Source organism: Solanum stenotomum, chromosome 11, assembly GCF_019186545.1.
Source record: "Solanum stenotomum isolate F172 chromosome 11, ASM1918654v1, whole genome shotgun sequence".
Classification (NCBI taxonomy): domain Eukaryota; kingdom Viridiplantae; phylum Streptophyta; class Magnoliopsida; order Solanales; family Solanaceae; genus Solanum; species Solanum stenotomum.
The window spans coordinates 56,037,432-56,052,180 of record NC_064292.1 but is presented as its reverse complement, the minus strand read 5'-3'; the positions used below and the strand labels follow the sequence as shown (position 1 = coordinate 56,052,180).

At 32.7% G+C, this 14,749-nt stretch overlaps 2 protein-coding genes across 2 annotated transcripts; one reads left to right on the top strand and one right to left on the bottom strand.

Moving 5' to 3' along the window:
• Positions 1-6,320: 6,320 nt before the first annotated feature.
• On the top strand, positions 6,321-10,458 carry LOC125843650 (cold-responsive protein kinase 1-like). The gene is made up of 8 exons (XM_049522806.1): positions 6,321-6,747; positions 7,729-8,126; positions 8,487-8,609; positions 8,910-9,037; positions 9,124-9,334; positions 9,436-9,667; positions 9,756-9,897; positions 10,004-10,458. Exons 1-8 carry the CDS (start codon positions 6,377-6,379, stop codon positions 10,316-10,318), a joined length of 1,920 nt encoding a protein of 639 aa, XP_049378763.1. The 5' UTR covers positions 6,321-6,376; the 3' UTR covers positions 10,319-10,458.
• Positions 10,459-10,800: 342 nt separating this feature from the next.
• On the bottom strand, positions 10,801-12,951 carry LOC125845410 (pentatricopeptide repeat-containing protein At3g14330). The gene has a single exon (XM_049524909.1). The coding sequence runs from the start codon at positions 12,949-12,951 to the stop codon at positions 11,011-11,013; it is 1,941 nt and encodes a 646-aa protein (XP_049380866.1). The 3' UTR covers positions 10,801-11,010.
• Positions 12,952-14,749: the final 1,798 nt, after the last annotated feature.

Here is a 14,749-nt window from a genome sequence, read left to right as displayed (position 1 = left end):
CTTACTATTAATATTTTGTGCCTTTTATATGGAGTATAATTAGGATATTAATATTTATCAAATATTCTCCCTCTAAACAGTTTCAAACTTTTTTTTGTTTATAACAATAACATTTTAATTATACATATGACAGCTTATTAAATATATATATCTTCACACGTGTTTATACCTATTTTTGTGCCTTAGTGGCTTATTTTATGGAACTCATTATTTATTACTTTTACCATTTAGATTATCAACACAATTATAATTGTATACATTTCTTTTACTTAAATTTTTTTTTTCTCTTTTTTACGTGATACAATTACTATGGTAAAAAATATTTTTCTCTCTCTTCAATTACATTTTTCTTAAATTATCTGTTTTAGATTTTGATGCTAATTTTTTCTCTCTCTCTCTTCAACGTTTTTTTTTAATTATCTTTTTAGAATTTGATGCTAATTTTCTCTCTCTCTTCAATTACGTTTTTTCTAATTATCTTTTTAGATTTTGACACTAATTTTTAGGGAGTAAAAATGTATCATCTAATTAATATGATTTCTATCCTTAAACACGTTTCTCATTAATTTCATACAATTACTATTGAATTTATTTTCTCTCTCTTTAATTTCATTTCAACTATTATGGGAAGATCTTTTTTTACTTCTCTCTTCAATTTTATATATGTTAGTTAAAAAGGGGTGGGGTGGGGGGTGAGTATATTAAATGGTATAGAATTTGTATTATATCGTTGACCATTTTTTTGTAATTATAATAAATAACTTATACCAAAATATAATCAAATTTTATTCCTATTATAAACCATAGCACCGTTCAATAGTTTTAACTTTTTTTAAAAAAGTATATTAAATAATGTACATTGTAGATTAAGTTTGGTGTACAATTATTTTTAATCACAATGAATAACTTACACCAACAAATAATTAAATTGCACATGAAGTAAAAATTCATGATTATAACATTAATATTTGTTATATATTTCAACTATATGTTGCCTTACACCATAATATTATCAACTATCTATCAATATTTATCATCGAATTAATAAATAATTATACCAATATATATATGAAAAAATCACTAGTATTAGTAAAAATTCCATTCATAAAAAAATAAAATTAATTACAAAGTATTGTATCTATTTGGTAAACGTCGTTTTGGTGTTTGTGTCATATATCACTCCTTCAATCTTGAAATCCACATACATTCCTGCGATACATTTCGATAAATAGTTAGACACATACTAACCTACAAGAATGTATAACATCATAATACAACCACTTATTTATAATTTTTTAAATTACAAATTAATTAGAAATGATATATAATATGGTGACGCTTTGGTGTACAGTATGGTAACGTTTTGGTGTATAATATGGTGATGTTTTGGTGTACAGTTCAATCTAATATATAATATATGATGTACATCAATATATACACCACAAACTAACCAAGAAATTACCATTTTCAACTTAATTAAAAAAAAAAGTGCACATGATAGTTTAACATTGTTATCTTGAACAATATTGTACATTATGATTAAATTTTGGTGTATAGTGCACTATAGTACGAAATACATAAACTAGACCAAGATATACACCATAATTTAACCCAAAATTTTTCAATCATTTTATATAATCAAATTAATTCAAATTTGTGTGTCAAACAATATACGAAGCAGTCATTCAAGCAATATTTTTCATAGTTAACATATCTATTTACACAAAAAATCAAGCAAGAAAAACAACAAAAAAAAACTTAAAACAATAAAAAAAAAATGAACTATATATTTTAGCAATCAAACTAAAAAAATAATAATTGAAAAACTAATACATACTTGTTACACTCCATATTTAAGATCCCATCCAAAAAACACCAATCAATAAAGCTATAGCAATATATGTTTATAAAAACGTTTAATCAATAAAACCAATAAAATACTTCAAAACAATCCAACTTATATTTGTGCATTATAGTGGTATAATTTATGATAAAGAATGCTAAAATTAATTTACTGGTTTAAATGCTATGCAGAATTGGTATAAATTTTAGTATTTACAATTATTATGGTGTATATTAGGATTAAAAATTTGTGTACTCTTCAAATTGATATATATATATCATCATTTGAACTACAAACTAACCAAACAATACCAATAAACAAACTAACCACTGTCATATAACAAAACTTTATAAAATCTTATTTTATATTTGTTGGTGTTTTGTTTTTGGTAGATACAAAATAAATAATAGTGCCTAGTAGAATAACCCGATAAATAACATAAAAATTCAACAAAAATACACCATAATATTTTGGTGTATATACGCCACTAACTAAAAAACATATGCATTCAAAATATATGGACTACACCAATATATAAACCGCTAATTAACCAATAATTTAACTATAGGCGAGTACCTACGTATGGTGCAAAGCAATTGAGAACAATATAGTTTATGTTTTACAAATTCCATCCAAAAAATACCAATCAATAAAGCTATAACAATATATATATTTATATAAAAAAATCAATAAAACCAATAAATATACTTTAAAACAACCATAATCGAAGCAATTATTATGGTGAATACCAGTTTCATTCCATCTCCCGTCGTGCTGAAAAAAATCCTTTGAACACACTTTCAGAATAGTGAAGGTATAGAGTCTGATTTTGATTAGAATTATGAGAGAGAAGCAATAACTATATTAGAGATATTTATGGAAGGTAAATAAAAGAGGGGGAGAAAATTAAGGAATTAAAAAATAAATTGTGGGCTGTCATACTTTAATTTCCGATTTTTCTTTTNTAGAGATATTTATGGAAGGTAAATAAAAGAGGGGGAGAAAATTAAGGAATTAAAAAATAAATTGTGGGCTGTCATACTTTAATTTCCAATTTTTCTTTTTCTTTTTATTATTTATTTTATTGTTCCGATTTATTTTTTTAACATATTTGAATAATTTAGGGAAGGTAAAATTATTGGAGAAATTTATGAAAATCAGGATAAGAGTGGCTGATTTGGAATTTTAAAAAAAAATTAAATTCTACTTTTGAAAAAAAAATATTGCTATATAATTGNTTGAACACACTTTCAGAATAGTGAAGGTATAGAGTCTGATTTTGATTAGAATTATGAGAGAAAAGCAATAACTATATTAGAGATATTTATGGAAGGTAAATAAAAGAGGGGGAGAAAATTAAGGAATTAAAAAATAAATTGTGGGCTGTCATGCTTTAATTTCCGATTTTTCTTTTTCTTTTTATTATTTATTTTATTGTTCCGATTTATTTTTTTAACATATTTGAATAATTTAGGGAAGGTAAAATTATTGGAGAAATTTATGGAAATCGGGATAAGCGTGGCTGATTTGGAATTTAAAAAAAATAAATTAAATTCTACTTTTGAAAAAAAAATATTGCTATATAATTGAAAAAAAAAAGTATTGCTATGTTGGTGTAAATACAATTGTTAAGTTGTATACTTAAAAGATCGGCCCTCCAAATATTCATTCTCTATCTATCAATATTATCACATATGATGACGTCTTCGATCCAAATGCAACACTAATGCTACTATCCCTGACAGTTCTAAAAAGATAATGATATTCTTTTCTTCTGTACTTAGAAGATCTAGTGTAAAGGAACCAAAAAAGAAATATTGGAGCAAAATGAGGTAAACAACATAATAGTTAGATATGGTCATAATTATTATCTAGAATAATTATCTTCCAACGATGATAGCTAGGTCAGATCTGAAACATGAAAAATTAAGCTCTAACAAAATAAGGTGAAAAATTAAATGGAAGAAAGAAAAGCAACGAATATATATATATATATATATGTTATGTGAAATGACAAAGAAAGGAAGAAGAGAGTTCAATTCACTTACCCAAAGTATGTAAATCAGTGAAAGCACCGATTTGAATTCCTCCGACAATTACCTAAAAACTAAATATTAAAAGAGAATTTTCTCAAAATATGAAAATATATTAGATAATGTTAAAAACTAACTTTGTGAATAAATGGATTTCAACCTCCGTGAAAATTTCCAATATCCATTTCCATCATTGCATGCTCCCTATGAACTTTTAGAACTTATACATATTTTTCTTCTGTAAAAAGCAAAAAAATACAATGAAAGTAATAAGTAATCAACTAATGTATTTAGAGAGAAATGAAAATTTTATTTAATGATCATGCATTTTTGCAAAAACAATGACCATCAGCTGGCCACCTCTTTGCTACACAAATATTATATATAGCTCTCCAAATTTATTACCCTCGCAACTCTTCATTCTCTTTATTTTATATTATAGCTCTCAAAATTTATTACCCTTGCAACTCTTCATTATCTTTATATTTTATTATCATAATTATATAGCAATAAAGTGAACATTTCTCTCATAATTAATTACCTTACAACTCTTCATTCCCTTTCTTTATTATAATTATTATAACAATAGGTGAATATTTATAAGTAGAGAGAGAATAATTAAGATTAGGAAGGAAATGAGAAGCCAACAAACGGAGAAAACAAACAAGTAGGTATATGATGATTAGCATTAGTATAATAATATAATATATTATTATTATTTAATTAATTAATTTTTATTTAGGAAGGAAATGAGAAGCCAACAAACGGAGAAAACAAACAAGTAGGTATATGATGATTAGCATTAGTATAATAATATAATATATGATTATTATTTAATTAATTAATTTTTATTACTTTTTTAATTTAATATAGGGATATTTTCATAATTCAACTTTTGAGGTTAAGCTCTTCCCACTTATAATAATATATGATAATATAGCACCAACCTCCTCTTCTTTTTTTATTATGATAATGTCAGCCTGTCACGGTCAGTTTGCGAGCACCTCAACCAATTCCACCATGTACCAACTAATTTCCACCAACACAGGTGTCAGATAACTCTTCCCATCAAGGCGTATGAATAGAGCGCAATTAAGTGTCACAAAGGTTAAACGGGGCAGGGCAAGACCTAAATAAAGCATTGACTTAAACGGGGTGGGCAGAGGCAGGGGAAGACTTAAACCTCCCCGTCCTATTGCCATCCCTAAAATCATCCATCGTATGGCCCGGGAAAGCTAGCTGCTCTTAGATTATACATACAATTATCATTGACTATTCAAAAACAACATTCGATATTTCATGGTTTATAGTGATTAATCCAACAACAAACAGAAGAGAAGCTTTCACATGATGTAACCTTACTAGGGCCACTTCAATACAATAATGCAGTTGGCTTTCCACCAGATGTTCGATATCTGCATGAGAGCACCAGACTAATTTGGATTCACACCACGTAAAGTTGATGTTACATTAGTAGCCAGCTAGAAGGAGAAGACAAGTTAATGGTCCACTTTGAGCAACTAAGAGAACAAAGAAAATGACCTCTTTGTCCAATTTGACTAGTTGCACTATTTTTGGGAAATGATATTTTGAACTTATACATGTATCTACTTCTGATTCAACTTAGAAATATATCAATTTAAAAATATATTTGCTTCAAACATATTAAGAGAAATAACAAAGAAGAGAATTATTTCCACCATTTCAATTTATGCGTCGATGTGTACTACAGAAGTAGACTTTAACAACTTGTGGTATTAAACATGTCATGACATTTGTCGCTATAAAAGAACCTCATCGAGGATAAAGCAAAAAATTAAATTTAAATTATGCTTTAATTAAAATGGTGGCATATTTTATCATCCTTAAATGGAATAGAGGGAGTATTTTGTCATCCTCTGTTAAAATGGAACTACATAATATATCTTCATAGTCTTACCAAGAAAGTCTCCAAAACAAATATTATTGCGCTTTATTCCGTTGTTGTTACTGCTTCCATTTCCATATTCCCTTTTTCAAACTGCTTTGAGATGTATTACTGAGCCGAGGGTCTATGGGAAACAACTTCTCTATCTTTACGAGACCTCTGGCTAGATGATCCTTTTTCCTGTTAAATATAACCACAATCAGTTAAATATTTTTGGACAAAAACCAAAAGTGCTCACTTTTGACAAATATAAAGGACCAAAACTGCTCGGACGTATATTTGGACCTACCCCAAACACAGTGGCGGAGCCAAAGTTTTCACTAAGGGGATCAAAATATGAAAAGTAAACACAGGAAGACGTCAAAGGGGGTTCAATATCTACAATATACACATAAAAATAATCTTAATCATATATAAACAGGGTAATTTTCCGTCAAAAGGGTTCAGATGAACCTCCTAGGCCCTACCTGGTTCCGACCCTGCCCAAACACATGGAATAAATATCTATCCATCAAACATTTTGTCATTTCAATTGCATTATTACCTGAATTTCTGTGGATCAAATTCTCAGACATGGCTAACTACGTCTGGTGGTGGAGCTGGTGGTTCACAGTGGCGTTTAACTGTTGTTTATTGATGCAGAAGCCAGTTGTTTCCAACCCACAAACCAACCTGTTAGGCGAAGGCTGTAGTAACTATAATGCAACAAATTTACCTGATTTCTTCAAAAGGCTTAATGAAAGTTTTGGTGATTTAAGGAACCAGTTGTCTAAACATGATAAACGATTCGCCACCACACAACAGTCTGTGTATGCTATGGTCATATGCAGAAAGTATATGTCAAAAGCTGATTGTGTCTCCTGTTTCGATACTGCAGTTTCTCGCATAACAACTTGCGCTGGTGCTAATGGTGCTCGTGTCGCCTATGATGGCTGCTTCCTCAGGTTAGTTTCTTACTTAGATATCTCTAGCACTTAGTTCACATCAAATTTTCTTCAAAATTTAAAGAACGAACTGAACCTTTAAGTACTACTCCCTCCGTTTCATTTTGTTTGTTTGGTTTTGACTTGGCACGGAGTTTAAGAAAGTAAAAAAGACTTCTGAATCTTGTGGTCTTAAACTAAAGATATGTAAAATGTACCAACATGTCCTTTAATCTTGTGGTCTTAAACATGTCATGTGAAAAGTTAGAATGAAAGAGTAGTCAAAAAAAGGAAAGAGGCATTCTTTTTCAAACTAACTAAAAAGGAAAATAAGACAAACAAATTGAAACAGAAAAAGTAAATAATATGCAGCAGCCTCAAGCTTAATCATGATAATCATAAGTGTTGTTGTTTGGTAACAGTCAAGAATCATAACAGCAATATTTAAGTCATTATTGGCCTGAATACAAGTAAGAACTAAGCTATTAGTTTATCGTTATTTCAAATAAACGATCTCGTTTGGTATGAAATCCTCTTTATTCATCTGTGATTATCTTTGATTCACAGGAAAAAAGTCACTGAAACTCAACACTGTGACAAGTAGAACTATTCCATACCTTTTTGTGTGCACTATGTATACCACTTTCTGAAGCAGCCTATTTTCTAATTGTTAAAGGTTGAAACCCATAATGGTAGCAGTGAACAAAAAGTTTTCAGTAGTAAATTAAAAGAAGATTTGATTTGATGTAATTACTGTACAGCATGCTTTGTTATGTTTCCACATACGTTACTTCTTTTTCTAGATTGCTTTGATTCGTTTTTCCTTGAGCCGAGTGTCTATTGGAAACAACCTCTCTACGTCTGAGGTAGGGGTAAGGTCGCGTGCACTCTACCCTTCCAGATCTCACTTTGTGGGACTACACTGGGTATGTTATTGTATTAAGAAGATTCATGAGCATGAAAATGGTTGCTTAATTCTCTAAATGATGCATTTTTTTTAAGGTATGAGAGCAACAATTTCTACCGTGAAGCTACAAGTCCAGCAAATGCTGAGTTCTGTGGGAATCGAACAGCCCATCTGCCGCATGCTTTGAACCTTGTGGCACTAGAGCTTTTGAATGATCTTAGCATGGCAACTCCAAGAATTCGTGGCTTCTCTGCAGCCATGAAGAGGAAAGAAGCTGGTGTTACTGTCTATGGAGTAGCACAATGTGCTGAAACCATCACTGCAAGCGAATGCCAAGATTGCTTGACAGTGGCATATACAAACATAAAAGGCTGTTTGCCTAAACATGCGGAAGGAAGGGCTTTCGATGGAGCCTGTTTTATGAGGTACTCGAATAGAGACTTTTTTCCTGATAACCAGATAACTGATATCAGACCATTGCTTGGTGGAGGAGGTAGGACATGAAGCTCCCTTTTTCCAAACCTTACTATTATTAATTCATTGGCATAGCACATCTAGACACCTCTACTCGTTTTCACCATGTCAATTGAACACTCCAACTTACAAAATGATCATCCAGACACCTCCAAAATTTATGTTCCACGCCAGCATCGGGTGTCCAGAGACACTCTGGGGACAACTGACGAGTTGCAGTGTTTAGTTGTTAGTTGAGATCAAGTTGATGTGTCTAGATGTGCACTCTCAAAGTTGGTCTGCTTAGTTGCCAGGTGTGGCCATGTTTGAGTGTCTGTTTATGTATTGTCCCTCATTCATTTTAAGATGAAGTTAAAATTGGTGGCGGTGTTTTATGCAGGAAGCTCAAACAAGAAGAAAGTCATTGTCGGGGGTGTAGTTGGAGGTGTAGGATTTCTTATGATTGTATTGGCTGTGTTCCTATGGTATCGACTATCAAGAAAACCACAGGCAGCAGAAAGAGGTAAGACATGGAAGATCACCTTATCAATTTGATGTGATCCAAAATACGAAACAAGAAAAAGATAGAATTAAAAGCAACAAATAAAGCTAGACGCAAACAATTTCAAAGAAGTAGACGATAACTATACTGAAAAGACAATAGAATCACCTTCTGCTAGTGAGAACAAGCATTGTATAAGTCCTTGAGTTCCTTTGCTTGGCCCCTTGTGATTGGCCTTGATGGAACTCGGGGTTTTCTTTTCTTCTTTCGTTTGTCCTTATGTTTATTTATGTAGTAACTGATATCATAGCTCGTGTTCAGGTAATATACTAGGAGCAACTGAGCTGAGAGGTCCTGTGAACTACAGATTCAAGGATCTAAAAAATTCTACAAAAGATTTCAATGAAAGTAATAAACTCGGTGAAGGTGGTTTTGGTGATGTATACAAGGTAGGTAACGCTGAAACAGTTGACCGAATCCTACTCATTTATCCTCTAAATTTAATTCATAGGATGATATTTATGTTATTGAACAGGGCACTTTGAAAAATGGACATGTAGTTGCTGTTAAAAAGCTAGCAATGGTATCTAGCAGAGCAAAGGCAGATTTTGATACTGAAGTTAGGCTTATCAGCAACGTTCATCATCGCAATCTCATCCGTCTTTTGGGATGTTCTAACAAGGGAGCAGAGCTAGTACTTGTTTATGAATACATGGCAAATGGCAGCCTTGAAAGATACTTATATGGTTGATTTTGTCTATCCGGCTTATTATTTTTTCTCCGAGTCAAGTCAAATCTTTATGTTCAATAAAAATTTAAACAGATCCTACCTCTCATGGTTTTGCAGGTGATAAACATGGGATGCTCAACTGGAAGCAACGATATGATATAATCATCGGAACAGCTCGTGGCCTTGCCTACTTGCACGAGCAATTCCACGTCTGCATCATCCATAGAGATATAAAATCCAGTAACATTCTACTAGACGATGAATTCCAGCCAAAAATTGCTGATTTTGGGCTTGTAAGACTTTTACCTGGGGATCAGAGTCATGTCAGCACTAAGTTTGCTGGTACCTTGTAAGTCAAACTGCTTGAGTTTCTTTCCTTATATCAGTAAAAACATTATGAGAACAGCAAACATATCAACGAGATCTAATTGAAACAGGGGATATACTGCACCAGAATATGCAATTCATGGACATCTAACAGAGAAGGTTGACGTCTATGGCTTTGGTGTTGTTGTTCTTGAAATAATCAGTGGACGGAGGAGCAATCATATGCAAGAAACTGAATATCTCCTTGAACAGGTCTGTTCTCATTTTCAAATTTCATCTTCTTTTCATATTATCACTAAGTTCTTTCTTCCAACAAAGCTTTCCTATTCGAAATGCACTTGTCACTTTGTTAAAATAGGCGTGGAAATTTCACGAAGCTGGCATGCATGTAAAACTGGTGGATGAAACTTTAGATTTCAGTGAATACAACGAACAAGAAGTGAAGAAAATCATAGAGATTGCCTTAATGTGTACACAATCACCTCCAAGTCTTAGGCCAAGCATGTCTGAAATTGTTGTCATGCTATTAAGTGATCGTAGCACAGACAGGAGAACTCCTAGCAGGCCTAATTTCGTTAGCATGGATACGATAACAATCGCGAACTCATCCATGACTACTGGATCATCCGCTTCTAATGCAACCAACACTTTTACTGATATTACTGGCCGCTAGCTACATAAGAGTTTACTGTATATATGAAAATTATGTTGACACTCTAGCATCCAATTTCTTCCTTACCTTTTCGTTCTTTTTGTTTGTTTGTTTTGCTTGGTTGTAATATAGATGATTTTTGTAACTAGTTTAAGTCTGATATAGGAAGAGTGAAGCTACAATAAATGCATAAAATTGAAGTTATGGTCAAGATTCGCCCTCCGCAAGTGATGAGAAGTCTAAAGATTTGTTGAAAACATAATTAAACGAATAAGTATATCATCTCTAACAACTCAAGCTTTTAGATAAGATGGTCACACACTTAAAGATAATACTAGAACTTGCAGAGATCTGCTGCTCATTATCAAGAAAAAATTCACGTGTTGGGTGCACATGACGGGGCATATTAAAGACATAATTAAGTAAACAGAAATGTTCTCTAACATCTATTAGATGAGATGGTCACACGTCTATAACCCACATCCTCATTGGAACTGAGAAAAAGCCTCATTTGAATACAACAAATTCCGGGTTCACAAAATTCTTTCAACTTGTAAAAAGGAAAGCAAAGAACTACATCTTTTTAGCAAGACGTTCAATTTTCATACAAATGACAAGAATGTGTTTTGAAAGAACCAATATTTTTCTGGTTCAGTACATAGCTCAGATAAAAGATCTTAATGGAAGTACTTACAAAATAACAACTATGAGAATCACCAGTACTCATTGCAAGAGCATTTCCCTTGGTCAAAATGGTGGAATCGATTTGTATCTCTCACTATGATCCTTCTTCTTGTTATTACGGACACAAACTTCATCCAAGAGTGACAATCAGCACAAATACGAATATTTTTTGTCACTCTAATTGGAATACCAGAACCAGTTTGAATCAGACCAAATACAGTAGCAAGCCGTTCACTATGCCCACATATCCACTCTGCTTTTGTTTCCTCGCTTACATCATGAAGAACAACTCTCGTATCAGGTTTATACCCAATTTTCTCAATAGCTTCTGATAACTCATCCCAAACTTCCTTGTATTCATCCGAATTACGAAATTCAAAACCACCACCAGCCATAAAAGTGTGTACTTTATTTCTAACTTGTATCCAGCTGCATCCCGCCTCCTTTTTTATTCCCTTATTCTCCATCATCTCTCTCACTTTTTTAACTCCCTCCCACATCCCTGCATTTGCATAAATGTTTGACAGCATCACGTAATTCCCGCAGTTGTTAGGTTCCATTTCAAATAACTGCTCTGCCACAAGTTCTGCAAGAGAGACATTTCCGTGAAGTCTGCACGAATTAAGCAGTGAGCCCCAAATGCTTCCACTAGGCTTGACAGGCATTTTCTCCACTACTTGCAGTGCCTCTTTAATTTTCCCAGCTCTACCTAATATATCAACAAGACAAGCGTAATGCTCCAAGGAAGGTCGAATTCCAAAATCTCCAGTCATACTCTCAAACAATTCCTCGCCTAAATCCGCAAGCCCTGCATGGCTACAGCCAGACAACAAGGCAATAAATGTCACACCATCCGGCCTAACTCCACTACTGACCATTTCATTAAACAACTTCATTGTTTCTCCCATCAATCCATTGATTGCATACCCATTGATAACGGTATTCCACGATGTTATGTCTCTGTACTTCATTCTTTCAAATACTCTTCTACAATACTCCATCGCTCCACATTTCGCATACATATCCAAAAGCGAGTTTAGTAAAACAACATCAGGAACATTAGTTGATTTAATAATTTGTGAATGTATCTCTCTCCCATAATAAAGGTACGTAACTTGAGAACAAATAGCTAAAATTGTCGTAAAAGTTACCCAACTATATCCCACATCCTCATTCTGCATCCTCTTAAAAGTCTCAAATGCCTCAAAAACCTGTCTTTTCTTAACAAAACCCGCGATCAACGAATTCCAACTCACAACATTTCTCTCAGGCATTTCCTCAAACACCTTCAACACATCCCGAAAACACCCACACTCAGTATACATTCCCAAAAGAGCATTGTACACAACTTGATCAGCTTCTTTATCAGCTTTAATAATCTGAGCATGAACACCCCTACCAACCCTCAAATCCGATATCCCCGAACAAGCTTTCACAGCCATGGAAAACGCGAAATTCCCCGGTTCAATTGACCGGAACAACATCTGAGAATAAACCAGTAATGCCTCCCTAAAACACCCTTTTCTCGAATACCCAATTGCCATTGCAACCCAAACTGATTCGGGTCGATCCTCATTTCCAATCGCGTGGTCGAAAACACGACGAGCTTCATTTAGATGATCACAAACAGAGAAAAGGGTGATTAACTTAGATAATATTAAAGGGTCGTTGAGAATACTTTTGTTCGAATTCAAAAGAAGGTGAATATATAGCCTGTGACCATGTTCTACTGATTTCTTCGAGATACAAGCATGGAGGAGAGAAGAATAAGATTCGATGTCAAGTTGAGAAGATTTTTGGGATTCTATTAGAAGAAGAGCTTCGTCGAGTTTTCCGGATTTGGTGAGAGATTTGAGAGATGAATTGAAGGGATTTGTGGGTGTTTTGTTAAGCTTTCTGAAGCTTGAATTGGTTTTAATGGTGGCTGTGACAGTTAAGTTAGTTGGTAGAAAAATAGCGGGAATAGCCATTGGTGGCGAAAGAGCTCGTAACACTAAAAAAATGGTAGGGAACTTTTTATATGGGATTTTTTTTTGTTTTCATCAAATACTCTATAAATTTAATCTCAAACTTAATTTAGGATATTACACCTTATCTCACATGCCAAACGACCCTTATTATATCCGACGAAATACAGGGCATGCATATTGTGAAGAAACTGTATATTCTCCTTGTTCTTTTTCTAGAGTCTAAGGTTCTTATTCATATTCTTATCTCTATTGTCAGTTGCTTGTTATTTCAATATTTTTCGTTGTAATTCAATAATACAAGTGTTGTCATTGTAATTAAGCTATCAATGATTATATATTACTTGAGTATTTGTGTTGAGGATTCAGGTTTGTTACAATGAGAATGAATACATGTAGGAAAAACGAGGGTAGTAATCTTGCGTAATCTCGAATGTTATCAATTTCGGTACGTAGAGCAAATATACAATGCAAGCAAAAGTTTCTAATTTTTTGAAAATATAGAAAAACATATATATAAGTTATCATGCTTGCATATCCATTATTTGAGTCTCCAACAATTATTTTAATAATTACATATCCGATTTGGCCTTGGGACGATTATGCAATTCCATGGATAGGATCAAACTTTATTCCATGATATTTACATGAGGTTCCTCTTTAAGAAAGTACTCGAGACGGCTTAATTGATTCCTTATTTATGTTCCATCTTTCATTTGTTTCGAAAAATCTATCAATTGATTCTTTCTTTTTCTCTTGATTCTTTTCCGACCAAGAACCATATGTCAACTTTTATAACATAAATGCTTGACAAAATTCGTTGAACAAGTAAAANCGTGTATATAATATATATGAGTATTTTCTTATTGGTTAAACCGAAAACCGAACCGTTAAGTACCATAAACCGATTAACCAAAAACCGATAAGAAATGTGTTATTGGTTTGGTTATCGGTTTGAAGTATTTACAAACCGAAAACCGATAAACCGAACCAATAACACCTAAAACCGAACCGAACCAACCGATGCGCACCCCTACTCGAGAGGGCTTAATTGATTCCTTATTTATGTTTCATCTTTCATTTGTTTCGAAAAATCTATCGATTGATTCTTTCTTTTTCTCTTGATTCTTTTCCGACCAAGAACCGTATGTCAACTTTTATAACATAAATGCTTGACAAAATTCGTTGAACAAGTAAAAAAAAAAAAAGTAATGTAATGCACTAAGTTCCTATTATTCCACAAATTCTATTGTATACTATTTAACCTTGCAAATCTGTAAGAGGCAATTTTCACGTCTCGAATTCATGATCTTCTGATCACATGAAAACAATTCATACACAAACTATAGGAGACAAACCAAGGGAGCTCAATCCCTACACAAAACAAAGACAATTAGGCAACTTTATTATGCAAAAGGCTCGTCTAACTGTAGAGGAAAACAAGTTTATTTAGTCCGTAGTCACCTAAGTTTAAAACCTAAGCTAATGAATTATGACTAATGACTGCAAATTGATCGAATCAAACGGTTTTGGATTAAACGCTTATTATCATTTTAAAAATTTAAATGGATAGTAAGGATGTAACTTTATCTATTAATTAACCCTATTAAACAAGTGTCATATTTGATCATGACTCCGACCCGAACATCAAGACTCTCGTGACCCTTGTCATAGATAGGATATTGACGTTATCCAACACGAACTAAATGTTAATGTACTTTCTTTCATGTGAGCTTCATTATATGCATAAGAGTTGTGCAAAATTTCACTTTGTAAATATAAACTCAAGAACTAAATTAAA